The following is a 15,933-nucleotide window of genomic DNA, read 5'->3' as shown; positions in this document are numbered from 1 at the left end:
GGATCCTTGACTGAATTTTGGATAATTTTGTTCAGAGGTAAAATTACTCTCTGAAGACTTGAATCCAACACAGCCCCCCATGTGAGGCATCCGTTGTGACGGAACTAGGGACGACTTTACCCAATTTATGAGCCAACCGTGTCTTTGCAAACAAGCTATTGTCTGTCGCAGATGACGATGAAGCAATTCCTGAGATTGTGCAAGGATTAATAAATTGTCGAGGTATGGAAAATCCTTATCTCCTGCTGATGGAGCTAAAATGCTATTACCACCATAATTTTGGTGAACACTCTGGGAGCTGTGGCCAATCCAAATGGTAAGACCTGAAACTGAAACGGTTGCTGGAGGATAGCTAACCTGAGATAGTGCTGATGGGACAGTGCTATAGGAACATGAAGGTAAAAGTCATGGATATCCAGGGATACCATAAAATCCTCCGGCTCCATGGCCAAAATAATGGATCGTAAAGTCTCCATATGAAAATGAGGCACCCAAATGTACTTGTTCAGCACTTTGAGATTGAGTATGGGCCGGTACGACCTATTTGACTTCTGGACTAGAAACAGGTTGGAATAAAAACCTTGTCCTTGTTGTGCAGGAGGAACTGGAATTATCACTCCTGACTGAAGCAACTTCTGCACTCCTCTTCCTGGCCTTTGTTTCCACCGACGACGGGCTGGTACAAAAAAACCTTTGAGGAGGGTGTTTCTTAAAAGCAAATGCATAACCGAGAGATACCGCTTCTTGCACCCAGGCATCTGTGGTAGACTGCTGCCAGATCTGTGCAAACTGAAGAAGTCGGCCTCCCACCCTGGGGACCCCCAGGTGGAGGCCCGCATCATCGGGCTGATGGCTTATCATCTGATTTGGAAGCCGGCCTTCTGGTAGCCCAATGCTTTTTAGTCTTACCAGACTTGTCAGATTGAGAATATTTGCCATAACCCTTTTCGTTTGCTTTTCCTCGAGTCCGAAAGGGCCGAAAAGCAGGAAATCTAGGCTTGGATTTGTGTGTGGAAGGAAACTTCACTTTCTTGGAGTCCGCTTCTTACTCCAAGATACTGTTTAATTCTTTACCAAAAAGTAAAATGCAAAGGGGTATATGCAATTGCGGTCGAATTCCCGAAATTGTCGAAAAACTGGACTTTTTCGCCAAAAAAAAATAAAAAAAAATCGACAATGCAATTCAGTACTTTTCGTCAAAAAAACGGACTTTCAAAATTCGACTTTTTGAAATTCGACATTTCTGCAATGGTACAAATGCGGCAATTCGCCAAAAGTATATTCAATTGAAGTTTGGAAATTCGACAACAGTGCTTTTAGACAGTAAATTCGTCATTTTCAATCCGCCACACTTTGGTGGGGGAATCTAATAAAAAAAAATTAAAACATGTTTTTTTTGGTGTTTTTTTTATTGGTAATAGCATATCTATTTTGGAGGCACAAGTATTATTTATATATTTTTTAAAATATATATATATTTTTTTTTTAAATGGAATGGTAAAATCCCGAAAAAAAATGGCGTGGGGTCCCCCCTCCTAAGCATAACCAGCCTCGGGCTCTTCGAGCCGGTCCTGGTTCTAAAAATCCGGGGGGGAAAATGACAGGGGATCCCCCGTATTTTTAAAACCAGCACCGGGCTCTGCGCCTGGTGCTGGTGCAAAAAATACGGGGGACAAAAAAAGAGTAGGGGTCCCCCGTATTTTTTACACCAGCATCGGGCTCCACTAGCTGGACAGATAATGCCACAGCCGGGGTCACTTTTATACAGCGCCCTGCGGCCGTGACATTAAATATCCAACTGGTCACCCCTGGCTGGGGTACCCTGGGGGAGTGGGGACCCCTTCAATCAAGGGGTCCCCCCCCAGCCACCCAAGGGCCAGGGGTGAAGCCCGAGGCTGTCCCCCCCCATCCAAGGGCTGCGGATGGGGGGCTGATAGCCTTGAGAAATTTGAAAGAATATTGTTTTTTTTTCAGTAGTACTACAAGTCCCAGCAAGCCTCCCCCGCAAGCTGGTACTTGGAAAACCACAAGTACCAGCATGCGGGAGAAAAACGGGCCCGCTGGTACCTGTAGTTCTACTGGGGAAAAAATACACAAATAAAAACAGGACACGCACACCGTGATAGTAAAAACTTTATTACACACATGTCGACACACATACTTACCTATGTTCACACGCCGACCTCTGTCCACTTGTCCAAGTAGAATCCACGTGTACCTGTGAATAAAATTATACTCACCTGATCCAGTGTCCAGGTTATAATCCACGTACTTGGCAAAAAAACAAAAAAAAAAACGAACACCCGGACCAAACGGACTGAAAGGGGTCCCATGTTTACACATGGGACCCCTTTCCACGAATGCCGGGACCCCACGTGACTGCTGTCACAGAAGGTCCCTTCAGCCAATCAGGAAGCGCTACTTCGTGGCACTCACCTGATTGGCTGTATGCGCGTCTGCTGTCAGACAGCGCATCGCACAGCTCCTCCATTAGTTTCAATGGTGGGAACTTTGCGGGTAGCGGTGGGGTTACCCGCGGTCAGCCGCTGACCGCGGGTGACCTCACCGCTGACGCACAGTTCCCACCATTGAATATAATGGAAAGGCTTTGCGATGCGCTGTCTGACAGCAGAATCGCATAGCCAATCAGCAGAGTGCCAGGACGTTGCGCTCGCTGATTTGCTGAAGAGACCTTTCTGTGACAGCAGTCACGGGGGGGGGGGTCTCTGCATTCGGGGAAAGGGGTCCCATGTGTAAACATAGGACCCCTTTCAGTCCGGCTGGTTCGGGTGTTCGTTTTTTTTTTTTGTCAAGTACGAGGATTATTTTAAAAGATCCGGACACTGGATTGAGGGGAGTATAATTTTTTTCACAGGTACCCCGGATTCTTCAGTGACGAGGGGGGCGTGGCAGTCGGCGGGTCAACATAGGTAAGTATGTATGTGTCGGCATGTATGAAATAAAGTTTTACTTTCACGGTGTGTGTCTCCTGTTTTTATTTGGGTATTTTCTTTCCAGTAGAACTACAGGCACCAGCACCAGGCGCAGAGCCCGATGCTGGTTTTAAAAATACGGGGGATCTCCTGTCCGTTTCCCCCCCCGGATTTTTAGAACCAGGACCGGCTCGAAGAGCCCAAGGCTGGTTATGCTTTGGAGGGGGGACCCCACGCAATTTTTTTTCGGGTTTTTCCCCGTTTTTTTTAAATCGGATCAAAATCCGTCAAATCGCCCGTTTTTCGACAGCGGGACGGTCGAATCCGTTTTTCATTGAATATGGTGAATTTCGGCACCCACTTGCCGGAATTTGACGGTCGAATTGTGTCGAATTAAAAAACGGCCGAAAAATTGCCGCGATTCGCCGCTAATTGCATATACCCCAAAGACTCCAGAACCTTCTTGGATTCTGAGTCAGCATTCCATGTATGTAGCTAAACCACTCTGCAAGCTGCTACTACTGAGGCTGATGCCTGAGAGGCAACTGTACCTATATCCAAGGCTCCTTCTTCCATAAAAATAGCTGCCTGTTTGATATGTGCAGTATGGGATTTTTGCTCTCTAGATGCCATTGAAAGTCATCCTCCAATGCATCAGCCCAGACTGCCACTGCTTTTGCCATCCAGGCTGAAGCCATGGCTGGTCTTATGATTGCCGCAAACAAGGAGAAAATGGTTTTAAGAAAACAATCTATTTTCCTATCCCAATGATGTATGATATGCGTATCTACTTTGGGAGCCAGCTCCCTTTTTAAACAGTCCCCAGCTGGAAGAGGATAATGGGAATTGCATTTCCTTGGAATTCTAAACTTCTTACTGGGTGTAACCCATGCCTCTTGCATACTTTCCGTCAGCTGTTCTGACCCAGGAAACTCAGTCCTAACTATTTTTGGACGTTTAAACACAGGTGCCTTAGATTTTAACAACGGCTTTGCTGCCTCCTCTAAGGATAGAATGGCTTTCATAGCACTAATTAGCTCAGGAATGTCCATTGAGCTGAGGCCTTCCTCCTCGTCTCTGTATGCAGACCCGTGCGATGAGTGCGATGAGTCCTTATCCTCCGACGAGTCCTCGTCCGAAACGTGTAGATTGTGAAGATGTTATTTCATGTCATTGTCTGCTTAGAAGCAGGACACCCAATTTTCTTGGGATCATACAGGACAAACAAAGAGTCCAAATTTCTGTGACGGGAAGTTCTCTTCACATATATCTTCAGAGCCCTTAAAACATCCAAGGACTTTGATGTGATTGAGGAGTCAGTAGCCACTGGCACCACAATAGGTTGGTTGATATGAAATGCCGACACAACCTTCGGAAGAAACTGCTGACGTGTCTGGAGCTCAGCTCTATCTTTGTGGAAGATCAAGTAAGGGCTTTTACAGGATAAAGCCAATTCGGATATGCGTCTAGCAGAAGCTGAGACCAACAACGTGACCACCTTCCATGTAAGAAATTTATCCTCAACCTCCTGTAGAGGCTCAAACCAAACCGACTGGAGGAACTGCAGCACAACGTTAAGGTCCCAAGGAGCCGTTGGCGGTACAAAGGGAGGTTGGATGTGCAGAGCTACCTTCAAAAAAGTCTGAACCTCAGGGAGGGCAGCCAATTGTTTCTGGAAGAAAATAGATGGTACGGATTTCGGCCCTTCACAGATCCCAACCTCAGGCCCATATCCACACCTGCCTGCAGGAAGAGGAGAAAACGTCCTAGTTGAAACTCCAACGTTGGAAACTTCTTGGACTCACACCAAGAAACATATTTCTTCCAAATACGATGGTAATGTTTAGATGTTACCCCTTTCCTAGCCTGTATCAGGGTAGGAATGACCTTCGGAATGCCCTTCCGAGCAAAAATCAGGCGCTCAACTTCCATGCCGTCAATCGTAGCTGCGGTAAGTCTTGATAGGCGAACGGCCCCTGCTGCAGCAGCTTCTCCCGAAGAGGAAGAGGCCTCGGTTCTTCTTGCAGTAGATTCAGAAGGTCCGCTTACCAAGCTCTTCTCGGCCAGTTTGGAGCAATGAGGATCGCTTGAACCCTTGTTCTCCTTATGAGCTTTAGGATTCTTGGGATGAGTGGGAGTGGTGGAAACACGTACACTGACTGGAACACCCACGGAGACACCAGGACGTCCACTGCCACTGCTTGTGGGTCCCTAGACCTGGAACAATAACGTTGAAGCTTCTTGTTGAGACGAGAGGCCATCATGTCTATTTGGGGTAATCCCCAAAAGATCTGTTATTTCCTTGAATACCTCCGGATGGAGACCCCTCTTCCCTGGATGGAGATCATGACTGCTAAGGAAGTCCGTTTCCCAGTTGTCTACTCCCAGAATGAAGATGGCTGACAGCACCAATGCGTGTTTTTCTGTCCAGAGGAGTATTCTTGTCACCTCTGACATTGCCGCTCTGCTCTTCGTTCCGCCCTGTCGGTTTATGTAAGCCACTATTGTTACGTTGTCGGACTGCACTTGAATGGCCCGATTTCTTAGAAGAGGGGCCACCTGAAGAAGACCGTTGTAGACAGCTCTTAGTTCCAGGATGTTGATGGGCAGGCCGGCTTCCAGGCTTGACCACCGTCCTTAGAAAGTTACTCCTTGAGTGACTGCTCCCCAGCCCCGAAGGCTCGCAACTGTGGTTAGAAGGACCCAATCCTGAATCTGCGGCCCTCCAGAAGGTGAGGTAATCGTAACCACCCGAGGAGCGAAATCCTGGTCTTCGGCGACAGACGAATTCTCTGGTGCGTGTGGAGATGAGATCCTGACCACTTGTACTGGAGAGCTTCGTAAGAGGCCACCATCTTTCCCAACAGGCGAATGCACTGATGAACCGACACCCGGGCTGGCTTCAGGACATCCTAGACCATAGTCTGTATTACCAACGCCTTTTCCTGCGGAAGAAACACCTTCTGTACTTCCGTGTCCAGGATCATTCCCAGAAAGGACCACCTCTGGGTTGGTTCCAAATGTGACTTTGGAAGGTTCAGAATCCAACCGTGACACTTAAGGAGGCGTGTTGTGAGAACAATGGACTGCAGCAGTTTCTACTTGGACGATGTCTTTATCAGCAGATCGTCCAGAGATGGAATGATGTTCACCCTTTGTTTGCGGAGGAGAACCATCATCTCTGCCATCACCTTGGTAAACATCCTCGGTGCTTTGGAGAGGCCGAATAACAGGGCCTGGAACTGGAAATTACAGTCCAGCAATGTGAAACAGAGATAAGCCTGGTAAGGCAGCCATATCAGAATGTGGAGGTAAGCATCCTTGATATCCAGGGATACCAGGAATTCCCCTACCAGACCTGATATCACAGCACTGAGAGACTCCATCTTGAACTCCTTTAGAAAGGGGTTCAATGATTTTAGGTTCAGAATGGGCCTGACCGAACCATCCGGTTTCGATACCACAAAAAGGTTCGAATAGTAACCTGTGGCCTGCGCAGGAGGAGGAACTGGCACAATGACCTGTGCCTCCACCAGCTTTTGGACAGCTTCTTGTAATACAGTACTGTCTGCCAACAGAGCTGGTAAGCCTGATTTTAAAAAACGATGAGGAGGGAGACTTTGAAATTCCAGCCTGTATCCCTGGGATACAATATCTATCACCCAGGGATCCAGGCCGGACGATACCCAGATGTGACTGAATTGTCTGAGCCTCGCTCCCACTGGCCCCACCTCCAGGCCGTGCGGTCCACCATCATGCAGAGGACTTTGGCGTACCTGAAGCAGGCTTTTGTTCCTGGGAACCTGCAGCGGCAGGTTTCTTGGACTTCACTCGACCTTACCTAAAGAAGGTATTGGACGGTCTGGCCTTTCTAGGCTTGTTATGCCGAAAGGCCTGTGTTGCAGATGAAGAGAAGGATTTCTTCGGAGCAGGTGCTGCTGAGGTAAGAAATTGAGACTTACCCGCTGTAGCCGTGGATATCCACACATCTAGAGCTTCCCCAAAGAGAGCCTGACCTGTATAGGGTAGGCACTCCACACTTTTTCTGGATTCCGCGTCGGCCGACCACTGGCGCAGCCACAGTCCCCGACGAGCTGAAACAGACATTGAAGATATTCCCGCAGCCATGGAACCCAGGGCTTTCATGGATTCTACCATAAAACCTGCTGAATCATGTATGTTGCGTAAAAATAATGCAACATCATCCTTATCCATCGTATCCAAATCCTCAAGCAAGGTAGCCGACCACATTACTATTGCAATCCATGCACTAGCAATAGTGGGACGTAATATGGCCCCTGATTTAAGTGTGTTATCAATTTTCCGATCAGCCGGCTCCTTCAAGGCGGCAGATCCTGGAACAGGTAAAACCACCTTCTTTGATAGGCTGGACACGGATGCGTCAACAATCGGCGGGTTTTCACATTTTTTCCTATCCTTCTCAGGGAAAGGAAACGCCACCTGTACCCGTTTAGGGATCTGGAATTTCTCTCAGGGTTTTCCCATGCTTTCTCAAATATAGCATTCAATTCCTTTGACGCAGGGAAGCTTAGCGAGGCCTTTTTATTTTCAGTGAAAAAGGCCTCCTCATCCTTGTCAGGTGTGGTAACATTAATATTCAACACATCCCTGATAGCCTCTATCATCAATTGCACCCCTTTTGCAAGAGATGCAGACCCCTGCGACACATCCCCATCACAGTCTGTGGTATCACAATCGGTATCCGTGTCGTCTTGTGTGCCATGCATAAGCGCACGCTTATGGCGGTATATAGCGGAGCGTCCTGAGGTACCAGAAACCATCCATACTGCCATAGAGTTCTGTAATACCTGGGTTGCAGATTCATTACTTGCAACCCTGTCAGAAATCTGAGAAATCCAAGATTTGATAGAGGAAAACCACTCATGCTCCCTTGCTGGTATCTGTGCTAAACCAGTGCTATCCTGATTATATGGAATGGGATCATCCTGGGAGGACAAATCCTCTGCAGCATATGACACAGTGTCCCTGGACATAGCTAAAGGAGACCACCAGACACTCTATACACACACACACACACACACACACACACACACACACACACACGCACACACACGTGAGAGCAGACAGTGTTTCATCCCCCCCCCCCCCAAGAATGGCAAGAGAGACAGAGATTGGAGCCAACCCCCAAACAGCGCTTTTACCAAAGGGAGACCCCTTATCTGCGCTGACTGTGCACCTTAATAGGACACACAGTCGTATTACAGCCTCCCCCCCTTCTACAACCCCCTGGTACCGTTTAAAGATAACTGGAGTTGCTGTGGAGGGATCCGATTCTCCTTCTCAGCGCTGTGCAGGCAGGAAAATGGCGTTGAAACGCTGCTGGGTCAGCTCTGAGGAGAAGCTCTGCCCCCTTAATGGTGCGGTCTTCCCGCTCTTCATGGATTATACTGGCCTGAGGAATTAGTGCTGGCTGAGATCCGAGGACCCTGACAGGCTTCTGCACCAGTGTAGGGGGTAAGTGCTGGCCCAGGGCGCCCCTCACAGCGCCGCACCATGTACCGCTGAGCCTTCCCAGGAGCGCAGTTAATACTGCACTCCCTCCCCTCTGCCGCCATCTTCACACCGGCCCCCCGCTTGCTAGGGGGGTCGGTGTCTCATTCGCCACTTCTTCAGCTCTGTAAGGGGGTGGCGGCATGCTGCTGGGGCGAGAAATCCCCTGTAGCGGGAGGATCCGACCCCTCTGGCGATCAGTGTCAAGTCGGTGGAGACAGTGGCTCAGACCCCGCAGGGCGGGCACTGCTCCCCTTCTTAGTCCCTAGCTGCAGGGAGGCTGTTGCCAGCAGCCTTCCTGTAAAATAAAAAACTCTAACAAAACTTTTTACTAGGAAAACTCTGGAGAGCTCCCCTAGCCGTGACCGGCTCCTCCGGGCACATTTTCTAAACTTAGACTGGTAGGAGGGGCATAGAGGGAGGAGCCAGCCCACACTCTCAAACGCTTAAAGTGCCAATGGCTCCTGGTGGACCCGTCTATACCCCATGGTACTAATGTGGACCCCAGCATCCTCTAGGACTTAAGAGAAAACAAGTTGAACTGAGGGTACCACTTAATAGCAGCCCCCCCACAAAATGGTGCCTGCTCCTATCGGCACCAAATAAACCGATTGGCTGGTGGTTGGAGGTGGTGTATAGTAGAAAGGGAGTCTGGGGCTGCTGGGAATAAAATAAGAACTATTTAGTGCCCAGACTTCTCCTCTCCAGGATATACTCAGTGTTCCCTGTGCCCCCTTGTGGACGGAAGAAGAAAAATTGTTTTCACAGACCATGGTGCAATAACAACAAAAAGGCACCATAAAAGTCTATCCAAACAGCAGTTGAGTACATTTTTATAAATAGACAATATGAAACTTACCCTACACAAAGAACTAATAATTTGAAACTTTTTCAAATTTTGGGAAAGCTCTGTTGACAATCTTTAAGTTGATATTAAACAATAAATAAACCGTGTTTTAAATCTCCTGGTATTAAACCACAGTTTTTCCGTCTGATTCCCCGATCAATTGAAAAATTATTTATAGCCATTCTCACTGCGCTAAGCACGTGGTTCATATTTCATACTCCCCTCCTTCTTTTTTCTATCCCTCATGTCCCCCCCCCCCCCACACACTCTGTTTTCCCTTTCCAAGCAAATTTCTATATATAGTACTGTTCGATTATTTCAACTTTGTTGATGTAAATGGAAATGCATGCTGTATTATTATTATTATTATACATTTCTGTTTGTATCTGTACAAAATGTTATATCTTTATATATATCTTTACTGTTGTATAATTTGGAGAGAAAAAAATGTTCCAATAAAACACTTTGGAAACTAACAACAGGCAAAATGTGCATTCATGTTCAATTAGCAGTTGGCAGTGCTTCTAGTTCTGCACTGTGTTTGTAAACTTGCATTTAGTACAATATGTACATTTGTACAGTATGTACAGTATGCACCCACCTGCCGGAATTCGACGGTCGAATTGTGTCGAATTAAAAAACGGGCAAAAAATTGCCGCGATTCGCCGGCAATTGCATATACCCCATAGTCTATGAATAGAGCAGAGTCAACGATAGTCAATTCATTTTGCTATGTGGAGTGGTGAGGGTAGGACTGGGAAGCTGCAATGGCAAATATTTTAGACAATATTTTGTGGTGAAAAAGGTGAGTATTGTGGTACACAACCACTTTCTAATTGACAGAAAACACACATATTCCCCAGCAAATACAAAATAACCACACATTCTTCTGACACTTAAAGCTTAACATCTTGGGACCACAGATTGGTGGGTAGGTTTATATAAATTAACTTTTACCTGCTCCCAAAAAGTTTCAGAGCCATGAGAGAAAAAATGAGGACGCTGAACATAAAGAGAAGGAAGACATAGAGGATCTCAGGTAATGTGTTTCTGATACTGCGGAATGCTCGGCGAATCTGCAGAAGATACAGTAATTAGCACATTTAGGGGAAATAAAAACAGGAAATCATAAACAGTTAGAAGCAACAATAAAAACTACATATACAGCATGTGGTAGCTGTGTGGCCCAGAAGGGTAGGTTGCCTGCCTATGCCGGGTCACCCCCACTCCATCATCCTTGACTCCCTGTTATACTTCATATTAAACAAAGACTGGTCATTTCTGTTATTAAGGAGTTCTCGTCATCTGTAATTAAGGAGTTCTATTCAATTTGGGGGGCATCCCACTTATCTGTCTGCAGCATATTCAGCATACCTCCCAACTGCCCTGATTTAAGCGAACGACTGTATTTGAGGAGACTATCCCCTATTATCCTAATTATCAGGAAATTGCCTCGCGCGTCGCTATCGCTGGTGCTAGATTGACCTCAATCTAGCAGGTTGCTCATCTCACCCGCTGGGTGAATTGAGTGCCCCCCCCTCTCCCCCCCTCCAAGCTCAGCACACATTGCGCTGTGCTGAGCAGGGGGAGAGATGTGTGCTGAGCGGTTCGCTCAGCACACATCTCTCCCCACATCTGACTGTGAATACGGGCCTGTACAGTTGGGAGGTATGCCCTTTGCTTACTGGTGCAGCATTGATGGGGTGTTTTTAGAAGGGGGAAGGGAAGTTGGGGTTTGTCGTCACTTTGGAAGTGCTAAGCACGCCCCAAGGGTGTTGGCATACCTATTGTGATGTGGCCATGCCCCATGACCAGAACACATCCACATCCTCTGTCGCTGTGTCCCGATTTAGAATTTTACAATGTAGGGAGGTATTGAGTGAGCTGCTCATAGATAGTATATTGTGTTGCATATCGAGCAGCTTACAGAAAGCCATCACTTTGTGTGAACCGACAGCGATATGACAAAGTTTCCAATCTTTGGTTGGAGAGTGAAAAAGTTGAGAGATATAAAGTCGCAGCCAATCAGTTCCTAAGTGCCATGTTACAGGCTGTGTTTGAAAAAATGACAGTAAGGAGCTGGTTGGTCGGTAATTTATCTCTGTCCACAGCTTAGTACATCTCCCCCTCTATTTGTTAAACACTAAACAACTAACAGCACTAACAATCTAGCATATAGATACGAAAGGAGCAATAAAAACTCAACAGCAGCAATACCTATTTGAGAGAAATATACAAAAAGTAAAAAAGAAAGAAAAAAAAAAGTTAATAAAAAATGAAATCTTGAAACTCTAAGGGCTGGATTCTGAGTAAGGCATAAGGTCGATGTCGCAGTTCAGTCATTTTGCATCTGGATTCTGTGTGCACATAGTGAGGGGTACAGCGTGCAACACCTGGTTCCAGAAATGCCTGGAAAATGTATTGGGCGTTTCTGGGCGGTGACTGGGAGGAGGCTATGTAGACGCACGTAGATGGGCTGTCTTGTGGGCGTGTTATAGTAGCGCACCAGGTGCATTGTTGAACTGCCTGCAAACTTAATTTACATGCTTATAGAAATAGGTAACCAGAATATCAGAAGCAAAATACATATTGCTAGAAGATGTTATTCACATACGAGGACACTAAAACAAACAGGGATTAATCTGCTCATCTCTGCACTACATTGTGCTATAAACTGAAATGTATTTATGAACACAGGAGTGTGATAACAAGGTCTGACCTTCATTTATTAGCCAAAGGTCAGTGTTGGAAGGACATGTTCAAGCAGTGATAGTGACAGTTACAATGTAACAATAAATGCCATTTGTACGTTTAAAAAATGTGAACATTTCTACAATGTAACAACCTAACAACCCCCCCCCCCCCCCCAAAAAAAAACAATGCTTTAGAAAAAGTTGCTTTTCACTACATAATTAGGCTATGAATATCTACTTTAAAACAAACATATTATATACTATTTTAGTAAAATACTTCTTTATAGGGTGGTTACCAGCACTGTGGGCTGTGCTGAAGGCAATAAAATACCATAACATGTTAAAGACTGTGCAACATTAATCCCTATATAAACCCTATCACCCTCTACCCCAATGCCATAGATCACTGCTTCCCAAACGCACAGAAACCATATAACCCACCCAAATCTAAATCTCTCTGCACGTTACATCTGCCACACCTGCAGTGCACATGGGGGGTAATTCCAAGTTGATCGCAGCAGGAAATTTTTTAGCAGTTGGGCAAAACCATGTGCACTGCAGGGGGGGCAGATATAACATTTGCAGAGAGAGTTAGATTTGGGTGGGTTATTTTGTTTCTGTGCAGGGTAAATAATGGCTGCTTTATTTTTACACTGCAATTTAGATTGCAGATTGAACTCACCACACCCAAATCTAACTCTGTCTGCACATGTTATATCTGCCTCCCTTGCAGTGCACATGGTTTTGCCGAACTGCTAAAAAATTTCCTGCTGCGATCAACTTGGAATTACCCCCATGGTTTTGCCCAATTGCTAACAACTCTGAATAACCCCCTAAGTCACCTGTGCCTAAGCATGCAAGTACAATTAAAATATGGACTGTTGGGATGCCTTGAGTACCACGTTTTTTTAACTGCCGCCAAAGATTGTCCTCCCATACATGAAGAGCGCATTGGAGCGTGTCTTAAGGTGCATACACACAGTGAGATATTGACTATCTCCGATTTTGACTTTGGTATTTCCCCTTGAACTCCCCGGAGCCCTGAACCACCGATATTGACTGTCTTTACTTGAGATTTGGACTATGTGGGATTTGTGCCAATTTTGACAATACTATGTACTAGATTAGGGGTGGGCAACACGCGGCCCGCGGGCCGGATGCGGCCCGCGGACCGATCCTGCCTGGCCCGCTGTGCCCCACCAGAGTGGAATGACAAGCGGGCCGACAGGCTGAGCCGCTTGTCATTGCACTGCTCTCATACGCGGCGCCGCTGAGGAAATCCCGGTCACGTCACAGGGTCTGCTGACCGGGATTTCCTCTATCATGCGCTGGGCGGCATGGGGGGCGGCGCTGGGCGGGCACTGCAGTGGGGAGCACAAGCGGCGCATGCCCGTTCCCCTCCTGTACGTACGGAAGCCGCGGGCAGACACAGCGTGGGGAACGCGCCGGCGATGTCACGTGATGCGGCGGTCTGGCAGCTGATTGGCTGCTGCGGCTGCCCTGTGCGTGTGATGGTAAAACGTCCCAAATACGTTGCGTTTCATCCTTTCTAGCACATAGGCTGCATGTCACTGCGCACACAGGGAAGGGGGGGGCTAGTGTCCCCAGTTGGCCTAGCTGCCAGTCAGTGTAACACGCCTCCTGTGCTGTGTGCTGGGTAACTGTTCTCCTATAGCTGCTTATTTTGTAGCTTCTAGAGAACTGTGTTTATATTGTTTTCAGAATAAAGTTCACGTTCTGCTAAACATGGCACCTGGGTTATTCTGTGATGTGATTTGGCTTGAGATATTCGCTAATTTCGCATTTGTTTCCCATCAACCTAAATAGACTGTAATACGCTCCCTGCATCTGGCATCTGTGCGCTGTGTGCCTTCAGTATCTTCCATCTGTAAGGCAATGCGTAGCGAAGTCGGATTTAGACATCATGGGGCCCTAAGCAAGATAACAGTATGGGGCCCCACTCCGTCAACTGCATACAATTTCATATACACACACACACACACACACACACACACACACACACCGCCCCCCATAGCGGCATACACAAATACTGCCCCCATAAGCCCCTCACTAGCGACGGGACCTGGCATTGGCAAGTGCATATACACTTGCCAATGTCGGGAGCAACTTTGGCAGCATGGCTGTCGTTAACTATGTCACCTGTCAGACCTGCATGTTGGTCCAACGGGCAATGCCATGTATTTCCCGCAGAAGTGCACATCGTACACGATATATAGTGCGTACACACTAGATTAGGGGTGGGCAACATGCGGCCCGCGGACCGATCCTGCCTGGCCCGCTGTGCCCCACCAGAGTGGAATGACAAGTGGCCCGACAGGCTGAGCCGCTTGTCATTGCACTGCTCTCAGACGCGGCGCCGCTGAGGAAATCCCGGTCACGTCACAGGGTCAGCTGACCGGGATTTCCTCTATCATGCGCTGGGCGGCACGGGGGGCGGCGCTGGGCGGGCACTGCAGTGGGGAGCACAAGCGGCGGCCAGTGGGGAGCACAAGCGGCGGCCAGTGGGGAGCACAAGCGGAGGCCAGTGGGGAGAAGAAACGTCGGCCAGTGGGAAGAAGAAGCAGCGGCCAGTGAGGAGAAGCGGCGGCAGCAGCAGCGCGGATCATCAGACAGCGGGGATCGTCTGCCACTGACAAACAGGTAAACCCCCTGTTCAGCCAGCCCCTGGATAAAGCTAAAGCTGCCATATAGGTTCAGGGGAGGGGAGTTAAAAACGGTTATATGGGTTTAGGGAGGAGGGGGGGGGGGGGGGGTAGGTAGGGACTGCTATATAGGTTTAGGGGAGGGTGGGGAAAAGGGGGTAGGGACTGCCATATAGGTTCAGGAGAGAGGGGAGGATAAACTGCTATATGGGTCCAGGGGGGAGGGGGGGTAGAGGTTGCAGCATTACACAGGGTGCAGCATTACACAGGGTGCATGGCCAGTTCTGGGGCTTTGCGCGCCCCAGGCGGCAATGGGGGGCGTTGCTTCGTACAGGGGGCATGGTCATTTACGCCCCCTGCACAGACTACTGTAGCGCTCTGAAATGTGCCCCCCGCTGCCGCTGGCCGCTGTGAAGCCCTTCGTGGAGAGGTCCTTTAATGTGCGGTGGGCGATGACGTTATCGCGCACCGCACAGTAAAGGACCTCTCCACGAAGGGAAACTCTAGTTTCCCTTCACAGCGACCAGCGGCAGCGGGGGGCACATTTCAGAGCGCTACAGTAGTCTGTACAGGGGGCGTAAATGACCATGCCCCCTGTACGAAGCCACGCCCCCCATTGCCGATATTTTGTGTGCGGCCCTCGAATATTCGCTGGAAGTGTTAAGCGGCCCCCCAGCTGAAATAATTGCCCACCCCTGTACTAGATTGTAGACAATATAGTCAAGATTGCCTTGCCTGCACAGTCTATCTTTGCTTGTGATACCGACCCCACAGGAGCGTGCGTCGGTATCGCAAGCTGTGTGTACACGGTGCGATTTGCACTAACTTTCCTTACAATTTTTACTATACTGTATAGTCAAAATCGTAAGGTTACATTGCACCGTGTATATGCACCTTTACAAGCAGCTCAGAGGAGACCAATTAGCAGAAAATAAAAGAATAATCAGATAATCGCACACCAGCCTCCTCTGTATGATCAGAGAAGAACTTCAAGAGTCTGAACCCATACATTTTACTTACCTCTCCAGAGTCTGGCGCCTCATAACTGCATTAAGCCTTTTGGCCTTTAGGAGTTGCAACCATCTGTTGTGCAATATAATACATTACATTTTAACCTGGCTGCAGTGAACGCATTTTACCACAGATCATGGTCCTTTAGACATTAATGTGTAACACACTGCAACTGTTTTTTCCCCCATCACAGGAACACACACTATATAAACCACAGCAAGCGAACAAAAAACAAACAAAATAAAAAAACAGAT

At 47.8% G+C, this 15,933-nt stretch overlaps 1 protein-coding gene across 2 annotated transcripts in view; it reads right to left on the bottom strand.

Annotated features, from left to right (window-relative positions):
• The window catches only part of LOC134910254 (two pore calcium channel protein 1-like), a 160,022-nt gene that overhangs the window by 77,194 nt on the left and 66,895 nt on the right, over positions 1–15,933 (bottom strand). For both annotated transcript variants that reach the window (XM_063918081.1, XM_063918082.1), the window contains one exon: positions 10,270–10,388. In XM_063918081.1, coding sequence (XP_063774151.1) covers positions 10,270–10,388 — 119 coding nt within the window. The remainder of the gene's footprint in view (positions 1–10,269; positions 10,389–15,933) is intronic.

The sequence above is a fragment of the Pseudophryne corroboree genome, chromosome 4 (genome assembly GCF_028390025.1).
Source record: "Pseudophryne corroboree isolate aPseCor3 chromosome 4, aPseCor3.hap2, whole genome shotgun sequence".
In the NCBI taxonomy this organism is placed as follows: domain Eukaryota; kingdom Metazoa; phylum Chordata; class Amphibia; order Anura; family Myobatrachidae; genus Pseudophryne; species Pseudophryne corroboree.
This window is presented reverse-complemented; position numbering and strand designations above follow the sequence as displayed.